The 22,070-nt window shown below is 39.7% G+C and overlaps 1 protein-coding gene across 2 annotated transcripts in view; it reads right to left on the bottom strand.

The window, feature by feature from the left end:
- tnmd (tenomodulin) overlaps window positions 1-18,734 on the bottom strand; it is a 34,083-nt gene extending 15,349 nt beyond the window's left edge. Inside the window, exons 1-3 of one of the 2 annotated variants that reach the window (XM_081698705.1) lie at window positions 18,491-18,734; window positions 16,381-16,515; window positions 233-373 (exon numbers count right to left, since the gene is read on the bottom strand). In XM_081698705.1, coding sequence (XP_081554831.1) covers window positions 233-373; window positions 16,381-16,515; window positions 18,491-18,538 — 324 coding nt within the window. In that variant the 5' untranslated portion in view covers window positions 18,539-18,734. The remainder of the gene's footprint in view (window positions 1-232; window positions 374-16,380; window positions 16,516-18,490) is intronic. The other variant, XM_035532419.2, reaches the window with a different exon arrangement.
- Window positions 18,735-22,070: the final 3,336 nt, after the last annotated feature.

Here is a 22,070-nt window from a genome sequence, read left to right as displayed (position 1 = left end):
CAGTGTGGCACTGCCTTCAGTCAAAATGATGTCCTCTGTGGCTACGCTCCAATCACTAAGATGGATGGTTCAGGGACTGAATGGCGCTTGCAGCAGGTGTGCAAATTTATTGTTGTGTTGTCTGTTTGTACAGAAACAAATGTTACTTGGACCCGGATCATAATGGTGCTAGGATTGTCAAGCAAATCCCTGAAAACAAAATTAAACAGACATTTAGGTCAGCCACACTCACATTCTGGAAATCATGGACCTCCAGGACCTCATCACTGCCTTTACCCACTCTGAAGATCTCCAGACGTTTGGCAGGGTCTATCTCCATCATGCTATCTATCTCCACACCATCAAGCATAGCTTTGTAGTCATGGTCGTACACCTAAAATAACAAAACAAAACAAAACAAAACAAGAACAACACATTCTTCAGTTCTAAATTATTAAGATAAATTATTCATTATTTCTGGAAAAGTTGGGATCATTTAGTCCCCATGTAAACAGGGGCTCTATTGTAAAGAATAATAGTATTTTACTATGATACGATACATATTTATCATTGCTCAGCCATTGTTATTCCTGCAGTCATTGTAATTTAAATCCAACACCAAAATGGTGAGAGGCAGCACTCATCAATTTTTAAAGATGGATAATACTACACCAACATGGAGAACTGAACTTAAAAGGTGTAAATTTTGGCTAAGCTCCCCTACATCAAAAAGCTTTGGGAAGAAGGTGCATTCATCAGCATATTCAAAACATGCATGGCAGGATGTCTGCAGCAAGCCCAACCTCGGTATGGTCTTTGTTGATAGCTGGGTAGAGCTGTGGGTTTGGTGCCGTTGCCATAGCTTACAGCAGTGCTCTCTTTTCACTGCTTATGTTAGCTGCTCTTGGCCACACAGCACCTTTCTGATTTTCCTGGCTACAGAACTGCTTTCTACCCACCAGCCATAAACAAACAAACAAACAAACAAACAAAAACAAAAATAAATAAATAAAACAACAAAATAACTGTAGTTAAATGTTTTTCTAAGATTATGCTAAAGATAGCTATATCAAAAATAAATAGCCTCTGTCTAAGAACTAATCTGTTAATTAGCACTAATTACTAATCTGTAATTAGTCTCTTTTCCTTTTTTAAAATTTACCTGCACTTTGCTTTAAAAAAAAACTGCACTCTTGGCGACCAACAATTTGCCAAAATGCCCCCGCAATGTTTTCCTGTCCACAAAAAGATTAAAACAAAGTCCTCATGTATGCCCAGATCACCCACCCCACTCTCTCTCTCTCTCTCTCTCTCTCTCTCTCTCTCTCTCTCTCTCTCTCCCTCTCTCTCTCTCACACACACACACACACACACATACGTGCACACAATTTATATGTGATTGTTTTTCATCTATAATATTCTGAACAGGAAAATTAATATTCATTAACATGATGGCCCGATCAGAGCAAAAAGTCTTGGCAAATCAAACAGAATGAGGATAAATTCAAATGTTGCAAAATAGCCTCAAATTTTAAGCCATTAGACATGGTTAATGTAGTATATTTGTGTGATAATTGGGTAATATTATGGTTTCCAGTGCCCTGAAACAATTTTGTATAATTAAGGTAGACTGTGAATATAATGTTTATTTCTGTTAACATATTCTTGGAAGTATACAAACAAAAAACAGGCTTATATTAAAGGCTTGATGAAAAGAAATGATCAGTTTTGATCCCGTTTTCTGTGATGTGGATCATGGACAGAATGTGAGTACTATGTCCACGAATTCATCTTACAGCATCTGCACATGTTTGAATAACTAAAGTGAAGTGAGAATTTCATCTATAAGCTCAAATTCCATTACCAAAAAAATCCCTAAAATATTAAACATTAAACAAATGAAAAGCTGTTGCCAAGGCTACAAAGTGACAGCTGTGGATATGGAACATGAAAATAAAAAAAATGAAAATGCCATTATTTATCATTTGCATGGTTTCCAGAGCTTCCACTACTGCATGGGAGTGTTTTGCATCTCTAATCTCAACAGAGACAGGAGAAGAGGAGGTGCAGAACACAAGGTTAGTCTTAGTTTGACACCTCCAGGGAACACGGAGAATGTTTAATAATTAAGAAGAAGCAGAAAAAAGGAAAAAAAAAATCCAATCTTCCAAAGAAAACTGTTAAATACTTGCAGCGGAGTAATTGTAACTCATTACTACCCACCTCTGCTAACTGGCCTGTTAGGAACATTATTAATGCATTCATCCTGCTAGAGGGCTAGTGTATGACTTACAATTGAGTGAAAGCCTGTTAAAGCTCCTTGTGTTTCTCTTGTTCTGCTCTTCAATCTCTCTTCCACGTTGGCCTTCTGCTATATTTGAGTGGTCTCTGTGAGCTCCAGGTAACCAAGGAGGGTGCTGGATTAGTCTTTCATCACAGCTTTCCACTCTACCTCAGTAGCCTTAATGCAAGCTGAAGGAGCCTGATACTGTAGAGCAGTACGGATAATGAAGTTTAATTAGCCTTCCCTGTGCTGGGAGCTGAGAGACTCGTGAAGGGCTGCAGTTCAAGGCAAACAACTAGGAGACATTTATTCATTAACGCTCGCGAATGCGACCGTCATGGAGATACCTTGAGTAACGTATTGATTTGTGCGCGGCCATGTTTGCTGTTTAAATATCAGAGGCTCACCAGTCCTAGCTAGTGTTCTGTGCCTGACAAGGCTGAATAAGCCACAGTCTTGTCATTTACAACATGCATGCACACTGACAAAAGCTGCCATCTGCTAGCAGAAGGGTCTGGCAAATCAGCAGTATTGCACACAATGTTAAAGCTTTGAATTCGATTTGTAAATTTATGTAAGTGGTTTGCACCAAGGGTATTATATAAATAAAACATGCACATCAGAGTAGAATTATTGATATTGTTTCATCAGTATCATACATTCTTCTGTGTGCCATATGCTTTTGGAATACCATGGTTCACAAAAGGTGCTTTTGCAGTCTGCTCAAAAGAGTTTCACTGGACAAAGCAAATGTAATATTGTGCTCCATTGAGAACACAAGAATGTGCAGGAAAGTTCCTTCTCTGGATAAGATGTGCTGCTAAGATCCTTTCCTCTTCCATGACTAGACCATGAGCTCCGCATTCCTGGCAAAATCATCATCTGCATAAAGGAAGAACTGGTACTTCAATTCTGTTTTGAAGACGAGGTAGCTACAGGCATCATTCCGTCCTCAAACTCCATTGTAAACTCGAATTATCTAGCCAATGAGTTTCCTATTGAAGCTCCATGGCTTTGATACTGACAATGAAACATGCTAGGAAACATATGGAAACACTCGCGGACAATCTTTTGTTTACTTCTTTTCATCCTTGGGCTGTCTGATCTCCGAGGTAGGCCTTGTATGCCACACCTGAATGCTGTCAGCACCCACTCCAGCATGAAGTGAATTAATGACAGGCAAGCAGGCCAATGAAGCCTGAGGTGTCTTACATCATGCACCCTGCAGGTTCCCTGAGGACTACTGGTAAAGGTCACGGGATGCTGTCACAGGTGAATGGAGGCAAGAGCCTTGTGTGCTCATGACAGCGTGCATCCCGCTCGTCCTGCAGGGCCTTGAGATACAGGAGGCCGTCAGAGCTGAACACGAAGTCTGTCATTCAGGAATGACACAGTGGCCAAACTTGTGTTCCCTCGCTGATAAAAAACCTGAGAAAGACCAGTGTCAGGCCGTCAGGGCCCAAATGGACTGGGGCAAGTTGTTCTGTGCTTGGTTGTATGCACTGCTGCAGAAGGTTGTTAAAAAAAAACAAAAAAACAGAGGCAACAAACTTTGTGCAATCTGTGTTTGGTGTGTGTAGAGTAGTGTTAGTGTTTCACAGGATTTGTGCTTTATCTACACCTAAAACACCTGAATCAACACATTGACTAATTAGAAAGTTGGGGAAAGGATACAATCAGAGTGCATAAAAAATCCAGGTCCAGGGTTGGGAAACTCCTACATGGGGAGCCAGTATGCATGCACAGTTTATATCCTTTCAGCGTGGCTGCACTTTTCCATAGATTTGTTGTTCTGTGTATAGTAACTCATATAATATATATATATATATATATATATATATATATATATATATATATATTAGGATTTCAAATGCATCTAATACTGAAATCTATTTTACATATTAGAGAATGTTGATTTTTGTTTGGTTTTTTTTGGATGTTAGAAATGTCCCAAAAGCTGTAGGAGGTAAAGTGAATTTTTCAGCCTGCATTCACTGGCAGTGAGCCACTGGAAACTTCTTTTCGCCGAGTATCTTCAGGGTGTACTGGGTCCCTCTCCTCTTTCTTCTTGCCTACCACTAGCTCCCTTCACTCCTGCAAACTGCCATTTAACTACTGTGCACATGCCCGGTCTCCTGAGCAGAGGAAACGTCTCCCTTGGGCACAGCTCTGAAATGTTACGTGATGTTTTTACAGCTTCTCCTTTTCCTTCATTTATTTATTTTCTTTTTGGCTAATGCAAGGAGTAGCATATCTTTCCTAGATATTAATAATTACCATAGGGACGATATTCACAAAACTCCCACAACCGTATTTATCATTTTTACAGTCTTACCACAGTTTCTACTTTTATCAGAAAATTAAAGATGCTCTAAATTGAAAAGTGCAGTCTGTCTTGAATCTTTTTGACTTCTTTAAACACTCAAATAGAAGGCAAGCAGTGAAAGGAGAAACAGAAGTGGATGAACTTTAATGAAAACAAAGCAGCGTTTAGCCTCTGAAATATGAGAAAGACAGAAAAAAAAAAAAAAAAAACCCCAGCAAAGATCACTGTTACGCAGCTACAGACATATTGCTGTAAACACAGAGAGGCTCTTGGGAAATAACTTCTCCAGATCCGCTGCAGACAGCAACACAGATGGCATCCACTTGCACTCAGTGCATGTCAAAGTCCAGCAAGCCGGCTACTGTGTAGGTATTGTACTGGGAATTTAACTCTGTCACTTGTCACAAGTTTCTATATGGAAAGATAAGAGATGACAGCCTCCTCTTTGATAAGAGCTTCATTATGGTCAGTGTTGGTTCTTTTTTCTTTTTCTTTCACTGAGTGAAGCAGGTTTTTGGGACTGATGGTTCAGCTGTACTTTTTATATCTCCCCAGGAAAGCAGGCAAGTGCCCTGTGAATTTATTGCTGTTGAGGACACAAAGGCAAATGTATATATTTTTTAGTTCAGAGACAAAGGCATTATGATGACTGTCATCCTGCATGTTAAGGTCAATGGGGCGTGAATGTTTTCAAGGCTGCCATACACATTTAGTCGAACATCTGGATGTCCCAATGAAGACACGCAGCTGCTTCTGGACAGAGGTCTGCTTCAAAAATGGCAAAATGGTGGTGACCAGATAATAGACAGCACCATCAACCGTTGGTTATATTCCTTTACGATCTTTTGGAGAATGTATTGTCTCTGTCAGTTTTTAGTTAGGTGTTTTTAAAATGCTTTCAGTGTGGGTAGGTCCACATTTGTCTGTATTTTAGGCCTTTTACATTTGTAACTCAGCTACAAAGCCAGATCACAGAGGTCTCATTTGTTAAAATAAACGAGAGACCAGAAATAAACATGCAATCCAAAAGCAATAGTTACTTCTAAAGTGATTATTGAAAGTATGCATCATAAAGAGGTATGCTTACTTTTTGTGGTATGTTTAATTGTGGATGTATCTGGACCTAGAAAGAAGGACAAAAATCTATCCTTTGTCCTCTTGTTTTCTTACATCCTTTTGTGTCCTAAAGGTTTCATAGTGCTGTCAAATGCAGTCAGTATTCCATTCAGAAAGGTTGAAAAAGTCAGAGAGAGAGAGAGAGAGAGAGAGAGAGAAAGAGAGAGAGAGAGAGAGAGAGAGGGAGAGGGAGAGAGGGAGAGGGAGACAGCCATGTATACTAAACTAGCAACAACAGTATAGTCAGCAATAAAAGGGAGACAGAATACTCATCGACTGGTGTTCCTCATCTGGCCCTTTCACAGAGAAGCTTTTACAGCGATGACAGATCTTTAAACGTAATATTATGAGCTTGGCATAACATTTTTCACAAAGTAGCAGTGCATGTCTTTAAACTTGAAATAGACTTAGCACTTCTCTCTCCCAGTAGAAATTAATAACAGCCAGCTTACTAACAAGTATTCTTGAGCCGTAATGTCTACGGAGGGCTAACATTTATAGAAAGAATAAAGTCCTTGACTTCCTGTGGAAATCTATAATTGCAGGGTGTTTCATGGGAATTAAAAAAAAAAAGCATTTGAGGGGCACAATCTTGTCGCTCTATATTTACACTTTCCAAATGAGCATTCCTTCTCAGGTTGAGTACTGTGGGCTCCCTGGATGTCAACTTCACTTCCCCATTCCCGCCTGAGAGTGAAGGCAGCGTAATGACCCACTTTCTCTCTTCGGCTCCCCAGCGAGACCCGGCCACCTTGCTCTGGTCGCTCAGCACTCACAGTTGCTTTTAATTTGCTGTAGCGCATTGGTCGCGTTCTTTGCTGCCCACGCATACATGACTAATCACGCCACTTCAAACAACTTGAACCCTCACTGGTGATAAATCACCTCGATCTGAACTACTGTGTGCGTAATAGAGCTATATTCAGGAGGGGGTAGGGAGTCGGCACAGTATTGTTAGGCAGAGCTGGGATTGGTTCACGTCCTTCTAAAACATTGCTTGCTTTTATGATCAGTGTTAAAATTGTCATTATATTTGCCCCACACTCTGCTGGGACAATGGTTTTGAATAGTGAGTTAGCTAGCTGAGTTAGGCCTTCCTGATCTAATTCATTGTTTGAGGAAGCATTGATCTAAGTACAAGCAAAGTGATAAAGGTGCGGCAACAGATAAGCTCTATCCTAAATTTCAAAGACTATTTGGGCTAATGCCACAGTCTTTGTTGGATGAGTTGTAACTATTTCTATTTACCTTCGAACTGCAATTACAGACCACTTCTTCTCAGACCATCGAGCAAACCATAAAAAGACAGGACAAAGGGTCTGTTTCAAGAGACTGTATGGTGAAACACTCTGTGGTGTTAGTTGACTATTGTAATTGATGCCACTGTGCTTTAGGGGTGGGGGTTGGGGTGGATGTGTAGTTTATAAAAAAATGGAAAAGGTAACAAAGAGTATTTTCTTTCCACCTCATTTTCTCTCAAGCACTCGTGACCCTCTCTTTCTCGTTCTCTCTCTTCCTTTCCCTCAATGCCCCCACTCTCAAGTATGAGTGACTGATACCCATAAAGAAGACACAATGGATTCTGTCACTGATTGTTCATGTGAATTGGTTTGCAGTATGAATACAGGCCAATCTTCTATCATGAAAGGGCAGGGGGAGTTGCATGAAATATTCATCAAAGGCCTCTCCTAAGACTCTGGCACACTCTGCTGAGTCTCTATGAATGTGAAACAGATTTTACATGGTCAAATATTGAGCTAAACACCCATTCAACAGCTGGGTTTTGAGCCAGCTACCCACAAGGACAGTCACCTCTACTGTAGGCAGAAAGGACACTGTGGCTCTGATTGGTTCTCAGCCTCACCATGTGTTAATAAATCGACCAAGTGTGCTCAGTACCCCAGCGGCAAAGTGGCATTTAGAAACAGCTTGTGAGAGCAGAAAGGACCCGGCTTTCAGTCTTCTAGATACACATGATAATTTGGTTGAACAGCATTAGCTGCTAATGAGGATAGAAATAGTCCTTTGCTGGATTAAAGAAAAAAAACAACAACAACAGCAAGAACAACAACAACAACAACAAAAATAATTATTTATTTCCATCATGAAGTACTCATTGAAGTCTAGAAAGTACACTTCAGTAACAGCTGTTTTAGTATGGGGTTTACTTATTCACTGTATCAAAACAATAGCTACTAGAGCTTTGTTTTTAACAAAACATTTTCAAAACATTTGGCTACCTTTCTATTAAAGTAAAAAGGAGTTTATATTAATCTGATGTTAAAATTTATAATCAATTTTTGAGATGAGCTACAATTCAGAAAGATGTCAACCTATATAAAGTACACGGTATAAAGTACCGTAGGTCATAATTTTGCATAATTCGGAAAACCAGGAGCCTCAGAAGCTCCCACATCTCAACTAAGGTTAATGTTTATGATTGCACTGGCAGAAAGACATTGGGAAAAAAGGAATTTATACATCAAGGAGAACGTTTCTGCTGACAAGAAAAAAAAATACAAAGCCTTTTCTCTAGCTTGCCAAAAAGAACATGGCTGAACTTCAAAAGCTCTGTTCGTGAATCAAAAACCAGAAAGCGTGTGGTGAAATGGCCTCTGTCACATGGATACCTGAAATCTGCATTCAGTAGGAATGATATATGAACCATCTATAGAAGAAGGACTGTGGTTTGAGAATATCAGTGCTTTTTAGTATTTTCTCTAATGTGTCCCTGGAGGAGCAGTCCAAAGTTCCTTCACAGCCATATGACAAGCTCATACTGGAGAAAATATTAGTTCACATTACTTGATGGCACAGTATTGTATCATTACTTATACAATACTCCAGACTAAATCAGATAAACAGTCATGAACATTAAGGCAGGTAAGTTCAGAACTCCTGTAGACTCTAAGGTGAAATAATGTTTTGTTTATAGGTTATTCTAGCCCTTAAAGTACATACTCATTTTCAGTGTTCAGGGAAATGTAAAATATTGCATGACTTTATTTAATGCTTGGTTTTAGAGTTACAGATAGTTTGAGAATTATTCAATTATTCTTAGTTATAACAGCATCTCCCATATTTAAGGATTAGCTCAGTGTGACAGTTTACCCCAACATAGACATGTCTGACAGTGAAGTAGAAATGTTTCCATGTGGAGTGAGCCACTGAAGAGTGGAGAGGAACTGGAGTGAACCACTGAAGAGTGAAGAGGAACTAGAGTGAAATGTTGAAGAGTGGAGAGGAACTGGAGTGAAATGTTGAAGAGTTGAGAGGAACTGGAGTGAACAGTTGAAGAGTGGAGAGGAACTGGAGTGAAATGTTGAAGAGTTGAGAGGAACTGGAGTGAACCACTGAAGAGTTGAGAGGAACTGGAGTGAAATGTTGAAGAGTGGAGAGGAGCTGGAGTGAAATGTTGAAGAGTGGAGAGGAACTGGAGTGAAATGTTGAAGAGTGGAGAGGAACTGGAGTGAACAGTTGAAGAGTGGAGAGGAACTGGAGTGAACCACTGAAGAGTTGAGAGGAACTGGAGTGAACAGTTGAAGAGTGGAGAGGAACTGGAGTGAACAGTTGAAGAGTTGAGAGGAACTGGAGTGAACAGTTGAAGAGTTGAGAGGAACTGGAGTGAAATGTTGAAGAGTGGAGAGGAACTGGAGTGAAATGTTGAAGAGTGGAGAGGAGCTGGAGTGAAATGTTGAAGAGTGGAGAGGAACTGGAGTGAACAGTTGAAGAGTGGAGAGGAACTGGAGTGAACCACTGAAGAGTTGAGAGGAACTGGAGTGAAATGTTGAAGAGTGGAGAGGAGCTGGAGTGAACAGTTGAAGAGTGGAGAGGAACTGGAGTGAACAGTTGAAGAGTGGAGAGGAACTGGAGTGAAATGTTGAAGAGTGGAGAGGAACTGGAGTGAAATGTTGAAGAGTTGAGAGGAACTGGAGTGAACAGTTGAAGAGTGGAGAGGAACTGGAGTGAACAGTTGAAGAGTGGAGAGGAGCTGGAGTGAAATGTTGAAGAGTGGAGAGGAGCTGGAGTGAAATGTTGAAGAGTGGAGAGGAGATGGAGTGAAATGTTGAAGAGTGGAGAGGAGCTGGAGTGAAATGTTGAAGAGTGGAGAGGAGCTGGAGTGAAATGTTGAAGAGTGGAGAGGAGCTGGAGTGAAATGTTGAAGAGTGGAGAGGAGCTGGAGTGAAATGTTGAAGAGTGGAGAGGAGCCAGGGCAAACCAGTGAGGAGTTGCCACAGATGGAAGTTTAACGCTTGAAGCAAGTTACGGATGCAAGGGCTGCAGAAACCCATCGCTACCCATAACGTTCAACTGAGCGTGGAGCAGTAAAGTAATGCGCAGTGTTTTTCTGGTAGGTAAATTGCAAGATATACAGGCATTCTGTTCTTTGTCACTGTTTCACTATAAAATGCAGTTAATGGCACAACTGTCACATCACTATGTATATTAAAATTTCTAAAAGCTTTTTGCATTCTCGAAATTATGCCCTGTGAAAACCTGCTGGAGGTTTTCTTGTGCCGTCTGTAACATTAAAGCCAAACATTGATAAATAAACACTATAAAATGATTTTCAATTACCCTGAATGCAGAAAAAACAGTTTTTATATGTTTAAATCTGGGAATGCAAGACAGCTCTATAGAGTAAGAGAAATTACCATATGCTGGTTTCCTGTTTTCAGGGGTGATGAACAGAGGACGGCTTGCCAAGACCTCCAGCAGACACCCACCGAGCTCTGAAAGAAAATGTGCTAGACGATATGCTGCCTGTGGGTCATGCAACCTTCTGGCTATGCAAAATTACATCACGGCTGTAGCCCACAAAACAACGGGAATTTCTGGTAGTTTTCTTAAGCTGTGAATAAATCCTCTTTATTAAAGGGATCTTTTTTCATTATTGGAATTTGCAGCAACTGAGCCACAAAGCCTTTGCTTTATTTGGGTATACTTGCTTTGTACTGGTATTTCAGTCCCTTGACTATTTCACTATTGACTCTCTAATTCTGTTGTTGTCAGTTCTTTTATGTCATGCAGAGAGAAGTCGGCCTTGTGCTCAGTAGATTGTATCAACACAAAATGTTCTAATCTCAAAGATCAGCTTGAAGTTAACAGATACAAAATGTTGTAATCCTTTGGCGTGCACGTGGCTACATGATGTCTTCTGTCTCTGACTATAGCTGTGAATAGGCATGTTAGTGGAACTACATTAAATAAAAGGACCCAATCATGACATGTATGAAGCACTTTCCCACACAGTCATTAGGTCTCACTTCTCTGCTATAATATTTCACCCCCCCCCCCCCCAGTAATCCTGAAATGTCTTGTCCAATTATTAACTGCTCAAGAGTTTCAAACTGTGTCCTAAAAATAAGTTAATACTCACAGCCAGGCTTTTGAAAACTGCATTCAAATGTAATCTTGATGTGAGCAATGCATCTGTGTTTACAGCAATTAGCAGCACTGTCTGAAGGCTTTTTAACTGACTTTCTTAAAAGCAAAATTGACATGATTTTGCTGCCTGCAGTCAATGTGTCTATAAGCCGACTGCAAAATTATAGACCCAGGTTGAGCGAGGGAGAATAAACATACGATGTTTACTCTCCTTACAGATGCTGGTTGTGTTATTAGCAGATAAATGAACTCTATTCTGTGGCGATCATGATTTCATATTCAAGCAGTGGGTTCAAAATATCTACAATGTCATTTATACATTCAATGGACCTCATTTTCATCTTCTCCCATGCACCTGAAAGCTGAAGAGAGAAGAATAAGCCCTTATTTGAAAGTATGAAAAAGAGTAATAAGTGTGTTTATTTCTTTATATTATCCATGAAATAAATTAATGTCAATATTCACATAGTTCCTTTCAAAGTTTTAAAAATAAGGTTTTTAAATGTTAAAGTTTAAAACAAAGGTAGCCCCCAATCTTCCCATTAAATTAACAGATACATTGATGATCTAATTCCATATTAAGGTGTTTGATTTAGCATGATAGTCATTTAGAAGAGGAAATTGGTGGTTTCTTCCTATTTCTAGCGTTTTAGGTTTAAAGATGCAGGTTTAAAAATCCCCTTTAAGTAACAAGCTTTTTGTCACCCTCTTTTAAACATACAAATGAATAACATACAAAACATTTACAGGATGATTAAAAAAAATAACAGACAAAGATAAAGGCTTTAGGTAAGCGTTGTAAAATGCAGTAATTATTATGATTAGTAAATCTGCTTTGTAGATATTGTTGATAATTTATATTGTTGATTAATGTAATTCTGCATTCACAAACAGCCTTGTATATCATTTTCATTATGGCGTATTAATGTCATGCGAGATCAGAAACTCATGGTATGCTTAATAATTCAGTGTATTGCACTGAGGGTATGACATTGTCAGATAGTTTCATTCAATGTATTACAAAAGTACTGGAACAGTGGTTGAAAATTTCATATTTGTTTTTGTTCTTGTTGGTGTGTGGTGTAATTGTTGATGGCTGTTGTTTGTTAACCTGATATAGTGAAGCCCTACTGGCTTTGTCTTGGCCTTTCCTGGGGCAAGGCTAGGACTGTTACTGATATTGGACGCGAGACCACATTGTTTTCATTTATTGCAAAGGTCAATTACACATGATATGTGGCTGAAAACTGCAGATATCACACCGCATTCAAGATCAGGCGAAGGACACTAGCTGACTTAGCGAAGTAAAAATTCAGTTGGCGTAGTGGCTTGTTGCAGGATTGATCTTTACCTTGACGTATTACAATACCTGCTCCTTAATGTATGAAAGACTGTGGGTCTACTATAAATGATTGCCTCATAAGTGGTATATAGTTATTCTGGAGGTCTTTGTCAGTGAGATTACTGGGATGAAAGAGAGGTTAGCTGTGTAATGTTCTATTTATACAAGGATCTAAAAACTATCTTCTAAGACGATGACATTGTTTTTCCCAAAAGCTGTCATGTCATGTTTTGAGCTGTCAAGCCAATGCTATTACATCTTTGGTTTTTTTGCTGTTAATTTTCTTGTTACAAATCGTGCACTACAATTTTCAAGTCACGGATTTCAAAAGACAAATCAAAAATGGGTGCTTGAATTCAAATGCAGGTCAAAAACTTGATTTGCTTTTCACTGTGGAAAAATAAAAACAAAGCAGCTTCTCCTGGGAGATGTGTTTAATATTTCAACACCAAATACAGCGATATCCCCCAAGGTGCATTAACACTGGCCGATGAACTGAACTGCACCTGCCAGGTGAAGGGAACACTGGCGTACTACATTTGATAAGCTCAACCACAATGTTTAGCTGAGTGAAGCCTTCCTGCTACATTCTAACAATTCGTTTCCAACATATACGGAAACAATTCATATGTGATTATATAGTCAGAATGGGACATTTCCGCCCCTGCCCAGGCTGTTCTGCTCTTTCATTTTATAAACGGTAAATTGTTTGCTCAACACATAGCATATCTTAATCACAACTTCAGATGTTTAATTCAAGATAAAATGGGAAAGTTGTTTACTTTGTGAGATAGCGTGTGGAGCTGCCAGAATGCAGAAATCTACTCCTGCGCCATAAGAGTCTGAGAGGACTTTTCAAGAGGACCAGCACTCAGGCCAGTGAGCAAGAATGAAACAGGATGTGAAGGCTCAATCAGACTGTAAATTGCACAATATATGGGACGAGAGCCACTTGGAAACTTCACAGGAGGAAAGAGGAAAAGGCGACTGGACTGCAGAGCGTTTGCTCGGTGTGCTAGCCAAATGGAACGCATTTTTCACAGAAAAGATAAGAATAATTTGAAGCACCTTTTTGCTTTAGCTCCAAATTTTACAGATGCTTATGCCCCTGCCACAAATGGCTTGGTCAAAAGAATGTCTGATGTGTTAACAGTACCTTGTATAGTTTGCTATTAAAATTTAATAGAGATTGTTACTGTAGCATAGCCAGCAACTGTCAAATGCTAACAGAGCTTGGATGGGGGACACTAATAAATATTCAAAGCCATCTTAATCAAAGTTCAAGTTTGCTGTCAGTGGTGCACGTCTAGCACGTATGAAACGGCCTTCCCACGGAAATGCAATCATGCAACATCAACAGCTGCATCAGGGTCCCAGCTGGATGGACCCAACCCGACCCGGTCTTCCCACTCTCTCTCACCTTGTCCCAGTTGGTTCTCCGCAGGCGCAGGTTGGAATGCTCCACTCAGTCTGGGGGAGCACCGTCTCCCCGTATGTGTGGAAACGTGGACGCGGACGCCGCACTAAATGGATAAACGAGCCTGACGGGGTAAATTGGGGAAGATTTCAGACTGAAGGCAGCCCATCCCTGGAGGCAGCGCCTAAGGCAGCTGCTCTGCTAGGCTAGCCTGCTCCATTACTGTAATTATTCTCCCTAAAGACTACACAGAAACATCCCCGTCAACAAAGAAAAGCAGAAGGAAAAAAAAGTTGTTCTATTTTGGGATCACTCGTACAACTGTAGCTACACGGTGCAGAGGACAGATGAATTACCTCCATCTTGTTGTCCCAGAGTTAAAGTACTTTCCCCCTTATTGTGTAGTGGGAAACAACAGGCAGAGGGGTGGACAAAAGGCCAGTTTCGGGACACGGTCAGTAAATAAAGTGACCGGTGAGGGCTGCTCTATGCGCTGCATCTGCCACTGCGGCTGAAGAGCAGGTGCTAGCGGGGTGTTCATTAAGCAGCACATCACGACCCTGAAGGCCTTTAGAGGTGGATGGGGGCACATTGTGAGAGGCTGCCTTGTGGCCAGGGCATGGCGACAAGATGAGTGAGGCAATTTCGGCCTGAATAATGGAGGACATCTCCTAAGCCTGACGCTCGTATGTGGCAGAGCCAATTTCACAGCACAGCTCCAGCACCCGTACATGTGATCTATTGGAAGTGTCGGCTAATACTATAGCAGTCAGTATGGCACTCACTGGAGGTTCAGATAAGGTAGCTTGAGCGAAGATTGCTGTTCAGGCTGCATGTGTGGTTCTGGTGCTTTGACAGCCTTGGTAACTCTCATGGTCATATTTGAAAGTTTTTTCAGTGTATTTGGAAACATCATATTTGATTTAATTAGGCAAGAGCACATGATAAATGCACACTAAACACATTAATAATAATTAGGTGAAAAGAACAGCTGTTAAATTATTTGTGGTTTCAGGTTTAATTCATGGTTATTTTAAAAGGAGAGAATATTTCCAGTTGAAGTCTGAGATCAATAATTACAAAACAATAAAAACATACACTACCCCCTCCCCCCAACACACACACACACACACACACACACACACACACACACACACACACACACACACATTCATCCAGATTGGCAAACTAGAAAATATCATTGTGATGACATATTCGGTGAGTCAAAAAGTCAGCTTTTAGCAAGGGATTTTGAAGTAATTCATTATCGTCCCCCAACTCCGCCCCCATATGCTTCATACACACCCACTGACAGGGTAAGTGATGGGAAACTCTTCCCCGGACCTCTGTAACAACATATGTTTGCAAGTAATTAAAAGAAGTTCCCAAGTGACTTGCACGTCATATGGAAATACAATACGCCAAACAAATGTCCTTTTTATGGCTGCTTATGCCTGCTGCAGTGTAAACGAACAGGCACTGTCCTGCACCACTGATGTATTGACATCTAATTATTTTGTCAGGAACTACACATCTCAGGATCTGAGAAATAAATGATGAGGCCTTACAGGACAATATAGGGCCGGTGATAAATGTCTGTCATGTACAAATAATTTCTATAGAGGAGGTGAGACCTTTGAAATGTGACAAGGTCCTTAAAATATTCACTTTCAGGGCTACAGAGATGTCCGATGCAGAGGCGGTTCAGATTTCACTGTAGGCGTCAGCATGCACAACCTACTGAGAACACAACTCATGAAATAAACACACACATGCACACTCACATGCATGCACACGCACGCACACACACGCACACACACACACACACACACACACACACACACACACACACACACAGTGATATTGCTTGCGAGGTTTCTTTGCAACTTGTGTCAGTGCTGTTGAACAGATGCTCTCCCTCAGTCAGGCCTATGATCAGGCTTTAAAGTGCCATTACATTGCTTACTGCTTGTAATAGGGAACTGGCCCAGCAGACCCCATTAGTGCAAGAGTAGAAGCCCTCATATTAGATCTCCATGACCCAGCCAGCATCATTAAGCACTCCATATACCCTCAGAGAGTTAGCATGCTTTATGCAGGCACAAAACGATGGCTCGTTACAGTGAGCTATTTCACACAGGACTCCAGAACTTGCCCGTGAGCAGGAGACTATGCCGATGCACTATTTGGTTATCCTACGGAATTTATATTTAGTAACAAAAGTCCGCCATAAAGTCACTATTTAATATAGAATATTGTACATAGAGAATCTGAGAATATCTTTCTCTGCCATCAAACGAGCAGGAGCAACAGCTGTTTACTAAATGTTTACTTAAAATGCTTATTAACAGCGTACCACATTGGTTAGTATCACAATGTTTTTTTCTGACCTTCTTCCTGGCAACATTACTCATACAAAGATTATTCAACCAATTCTCCAAAACAGTGAATATTTCCACACCAGCCATTTCCACTGGAAAACCATTAATGCCGAATAATGAAACCTGATGAGAGATGAGTAGACTTACCTTCGCAGGGCTTGGGTTCCAAATGTATCTCAGTCCAAAAATGCAGAGAGCCAACACCAGGAACACCAGGCCCAGAATCAGGGCACCACGTTGGTAACTCCGGGATTGAAGGTTTTTCTCCTTTCCCAGCTCAACCTAGCAAAAGACCGAAAAAAAAAATCTGATATCGACACTTATCCTGAGGAACATGCATCATCATCGCATTAAAGAAAGCATGAAACTGACTCTTCTTTATTGATTCAGTTATATAAAGGAGGAATAATATAAAACAATAACATTTTAAGCCATAAAGGACAATATTAGAACAAATATATAGAACAATAATATTTAGAAGCTATGGGCACTGGATGTATAGTGCAGTGTGATGGAGCAAAGCTGAGAATGAAATGATAATCACATGGGCAATTTAAATTCTTCCAAAATGGCACAAAAGGTCACATTTATTAAAATGGTCCCAAATTAAAAGTTCGCCTGTTGGACTTAATTCCCCAGGCTTAAGGCCACAAATTAATAAAGGGGAGCTTTTGTTCCAACAGAGTTCCATGAGGGAGAGAGGAAAAGCTCTCACAGTGGGGTGCTCTTGGATCTCTGAGGACACGGTCAATCAGAATTATGAGATATAGGGTTGAACAAGCTTCAATTAGGGATGTCTCTTGCTGAAAGAAGAGCTTATAACATTCTCAGGGAATCTCCTAAAGAAAGGGAAGAAAACTAATGACAACTGCTGCTATATTTTATCTCACAGGGTGAGATAGAAAAGCACACTCTGGGAGGTGTTTTCCCCTTGAATGTATGGGTTCCACACATTATTCTTGACTACCAGGCACTACATAATAAACTGGTACAAATGCCCATTCATTATAATTTGTTGGGGTATGGAGATTGAAAGTGAAAGTTTCATAACATTGTAACCTTTTTAAAAACCAAAAAAGACATTTTAAGAGAACTTAATTTATTGTTAACAGGAAATGGATATATATTTTTTCCTTTATGGAAGTGTTCTTACTATGATTTCCTGGTAGAAACACAGAGGCATTATAATTTCTAAAGGCAAGCGTTGCGAAACAGAAGGTCAAATAATCAGAGGGGACCTGCATTCCTCTGAAGAAGAATTTTTCCCTGCATGGAGAAAAAATGTAGCCAGAATCAGTGCAGTAATCCAGAAGTTGCATAAGCACTGGAAACTTGACTAGAGGACAAAGTTCCATCCAATCCAAATATAAATGGGCCTGCAGACTTACAGGCAACTGTCAGCGAAACGGTATTAAACGGGTTTTAGGCTGAGCACGAACAAGGCAACTGGGCTGCCGCACGGCTGGGGATAGTGCAGAAGAGGCCTGGGGCCCCCTGCTGCCCAGAGAAAGACGGAGAGACGCTGTAAAAGAAAAGACAAGACAGGGAGAGAGAGAAGAGAAAAAGAGGAAAAAAATACACACACAGGTGGCTTGTGGTGGGGGGCAGAGCTATAAGAGAGCGCTTGCTTTTGCCTGGCATTGGAAAGATAAGAGTTTTTCCCTTTTTTAACTTGGTAGCATAGCACTGAAAATTACGCTGAGCATTGCAGTTTGTATTTGTCATTTGGCAAATGTATTTTTACATGTATTTTTGAAAAAGAACAGATTATTGAATAGAATCTGATTTTAAGAAATACCAGAAAGTAACTGCATTCCGCATGCAATCAAATAAAAATAATATTCTATGAATTTAATAACTGAGTTCATAGTAGTAAAATACCAGTAACATGCAAATTTATAGCTATTCACTAACAGAAAACCCTAGTGCACAACAAAAATATAAAGAAAATGCACTGAAGAAAAACAAAACGAACAGCAATGTTAGGTTTAGCTGGTGATCTAATATTATAAGACTAAATTATTAAATCATTTTTGTTGATTTTCACCAAATCAAATAAAATATGTATACAAAAACCTCTCTCCTGATATTCGTTTAGCATTTTTCATAAATTTACTTATACAGGAAATGTACTTATACATGAAAAATTTTGTTGACACACTGTTCGATGCTACATATATTAAGATACTCATATACTCTTAATACAACTAGGTTTATCATTAAAATCAGCTGTACTAGAAATAATGATAGGACTCACATCATTACAGAGTGCCTGCTGCCTGATGGATGGAGGGTTCTTTTCCATGGCGCCGCTAATAGTAGTGGAGATCTCTAGAAAGCCTCGGCCACGCAGTGCAGAGTTCTGTCTGTCTGAGAGGAAAAAGTCATTCCACTGGTAACGTAGGGGAACCCTTGATAAGGAGGGTTGGGTTTTCAGATGAAATTAGTTTAACACTTGTGATTCTCCTTGTATGCAAAGCAGAGTGCCATCTGCTTTTGAGTGTCATCTGCTCTTGGATATCATTGAAGTGAGTTAAAGCACAAAGTGATATGTACAGACACTCTCTACTGTTATTTCTCACTACCAAAGATGGTTCATATTTCTGAGTGAGAAAGCAGATCCAGAAGTCTGGCCTATAAATACAACTTGCATCATGAGAATAGCGGCTACCTACTCGCTGTACTACAAACATAAAGGAAATAAAGTCAAAACACTACACGCCATTCTTAGATCTTCAGCAGGACAGGTCTAGCTTTCTGACCAGCCAGAAATCCAGTTCAACTTCTCTGATTCCCTTCCTTCTGTGTTTTTGCAATCACCTTTTAAACCACAGTCAATTAACTCCAGGCCTTGCCAATACTTTTTAATCTAGTATTATAAAGGAATGGCTTTGACAAGTTGAGAGAACATTGTTTAATTGCATTGTTCTTCTCCAAACAAACAAACAAACAAAAAACCCAAACCAAAACAAACAAACAAAAAAAAACCCCAAACACATTCTCCCCAAGAGAGGTAGAACAAATTAGAACACTTTTTTTTTTGTCAATTTAAAATGAAAAGATTTAATGCGATGAAATAATTTAATAATAAGTATAAGCATAAAATATCCTTCCTCTGTATCAACATTGCATTCTGGCAGGACCATATTTTCTAGAGACAAACAGCTTGCAGGTTCTGTAGTTGCCATGCAGCTGCTCCTCCAGAAATGCTTAAGTGGCAGGCGACACACAAACTGATGACACTTGGCCAACAGGTCTCTACCAAAAAATAAATTAGGCCTATTTTCACAGCCTGTAAACAGGGCCACAAGTTTGCTATACACGGTGATAAAATCCTAAATCAAAACAACTCAGTTTTAGCCAATATGACATTTTCCCCCCACATTTCCAAAAGCTGACATGAGAGCATATTTGAGCATGAGCATGCTGGAGCTGTAGGGATGGTCCCGGAAAGCCCAGTGTTCATCCAGCTGTGGATTACGTTTTTTGTCATGAGTGACATATTTAATAATTATTCAGTGGTATAGTCAGAATTATTATCATTATTGTTATAATTCTTATAATGATTTTTATAAGTATATATTCAGAGTACAGGTTTATTTATTTTATTTACTTAATTCTCTATCTCTCTAGAAAATGACTGAGTGTTTTAAAAACTAAAAAAGTGACAAAAAGTGACAAAAAGTGACAAGTAATGTGCATGAAAATTGGCACAAGGTGTGAATGTGGGAAACGTGTTCACTGAGCTATACCTCTGAAGGCAGTGATGGGAGGCTGTATGTAATGACTACTAGCAGATATATTTATAACCTATAGCCTACGTTATAAGGCACTTTGGCAGTGAAGGTGCCCTAAATAGTTTTGGATTGAAAATATAAAATGGAAACCTGAATTCACCAAGGGTCGTATTCTCACTTGAGCTTTGCAGTAAATCGCAGTCTTGCATAGATTGGCAATTGACCTCAATAGAAGATAGCAGAGAGATTTGAGGCACATGTTCATATTTTCCGTCATTAATGGATAGTTTTCCAGACATGTTTTAATCATGAAATAAATGCACAATTGGTACATTTCCAAGCTCTATGAGGAAACAGTGGAAATATTAATCTTGTGGTAGTAGAATTGTAATTGTTATGCTAAACAGAATCTAAATTCTCATAAAGCCTATAATCCTTTTGACATTCATATGACTCTTGTTAAAATCATAATGAATCATTTAGATCTGTGGGAAGAACTGACTCAATAATAGTGTAATGCAAATAGAGAGAGCTTCGAGAGCCCCTCCCAGGGTGGAGGAAATGTTTTCACTCCCAAGAAACAAAAGTATACGCAACTTTTCAGAGCGGAGGGAGCACTCTCTCAGACAAGGCCGATGACAACAGCAAGGCCAGTGTAAACAGAAACGGAAGGACAAAGATACAAAACTTAAAAAAATCAACAGCACTAACCATAAATGGTTCATTTATTGAAAGTCTGCTAATGTATTTCCAGCACAGGGAATCTCTATTCTGGAGCGATGACCCCAATGTTCCTTGTGCTAAAGGGGCTCCAGAAATAGCAGCCCAAAACTTATCCTTAGGGTGCTTTAATTGTGAGATCCAGGTACATACTCACTGCATGTTTAAAATGCTTCTGACACTATGCACACATAATGTAAAATATCATCTCACCCCCACATGCACATGCATAAACAAATTTTGCTTTCTTTTTTCTCCTCTTATGTAAACAGGTCCCTATTTGCACATAGAAAAGGCCTCGTTCTCTTGAGTCTCTCATCTAAGACAATAACCTTCTCTCCTTGAGTTCTCTTTTCTACTGCCAAGGTTTTCTGAGTCAAAGATCACACTGAGATGCCCACGCAAGCATTCTGCCAATGGAGACCAGTACAATATCCTTGTATCTCTGGGGACCAGCCCTTGTTTCATCTGGTCACGTATGGAGGACAAAGAAAAGGGTAAGAGATGAAGCACACATTGCATTCACAGGTGAACTCATTATCCTCTGAATACATGTTAGTTATGAAACTACATAAAAGAAGGCAATACATTCATGTCAAGGGCTAATTTACAGAGATAAGCTTTTGGCCTTTCTTTTAGTCTACAGGCACATGTTTCTTTCCTGTATATTTTTTTTCAATATGAATTGAGAGATGTTTCACATCACTGGGCTCTTGCCAATAAAATTATACCAGAATAATGAAAGTATTTAAAAAAATATCTTTAAAATATTATATACAGCATGAGCCAGAGCATGAAATAAAGCAGATGTTGGTTATAAGGTACAAAACCACACTTGAACTGCACACAATATGAACGCATTTTGGTACTGTCGCAGATAAAAAAAACCCAAAAACCATCAATTGCCGCAGCGTAGATCATAACAAAGAAAAGGAAGACATAGCAGTCTGACAATAACTCATGAAACAGAGCTAATAATTTCCAATCATCCTTGAACCACAACAAAGAGATGAAGTTCTAGAAATGTCTCAATCAGCTTGCAAAGCAGCATAATGCAGCTCCGACGTGAAATGTAGATGTGCAGCTCCTGCTTGTCCCCCAAAGTCTTTTAATTTTATTAGATTTCTTAGAAGAGGGAAAGGGAGCCAATAAATGCTGAAAGGATAACACTGTTTCATAGGAGTCACTCTGAGCTGCTATAGTGGAAAACAAATAAATACTGGTGAGGATTACAGCCTTGCAAATCTTGAAGTTTTTGCACTCATCTCCAAGCCTTCCTCTTGGAGGGGAAAACTGCTTACTGTGGGATTTTCACAATTTCTTGCATGGTGAGACAGGTGTATTTACTTTGGTAATTGTATTCCACAGTCAAAGTGTAAT

Source organism: Electrophorus electricus, chromosome 16, assembly GCF_041902795.1.
Source record: "Electrophorus electricus isolate QZ-2024a chromosome 16, ASM4190279v1, whole genome shotgun sequence".
Lineage (NCBI taxonomy): Eukaryota > Metazoa > Chordata > Actinopteri > Gymnotiformes > Gymnotidae > Electrophorus > Electrophorus electricus.
The sequence above is the reverse complement of the archived record's forward strand: the minus strand, read 5'-3'. Positions and strand labels throughout refer to the sequence as shown.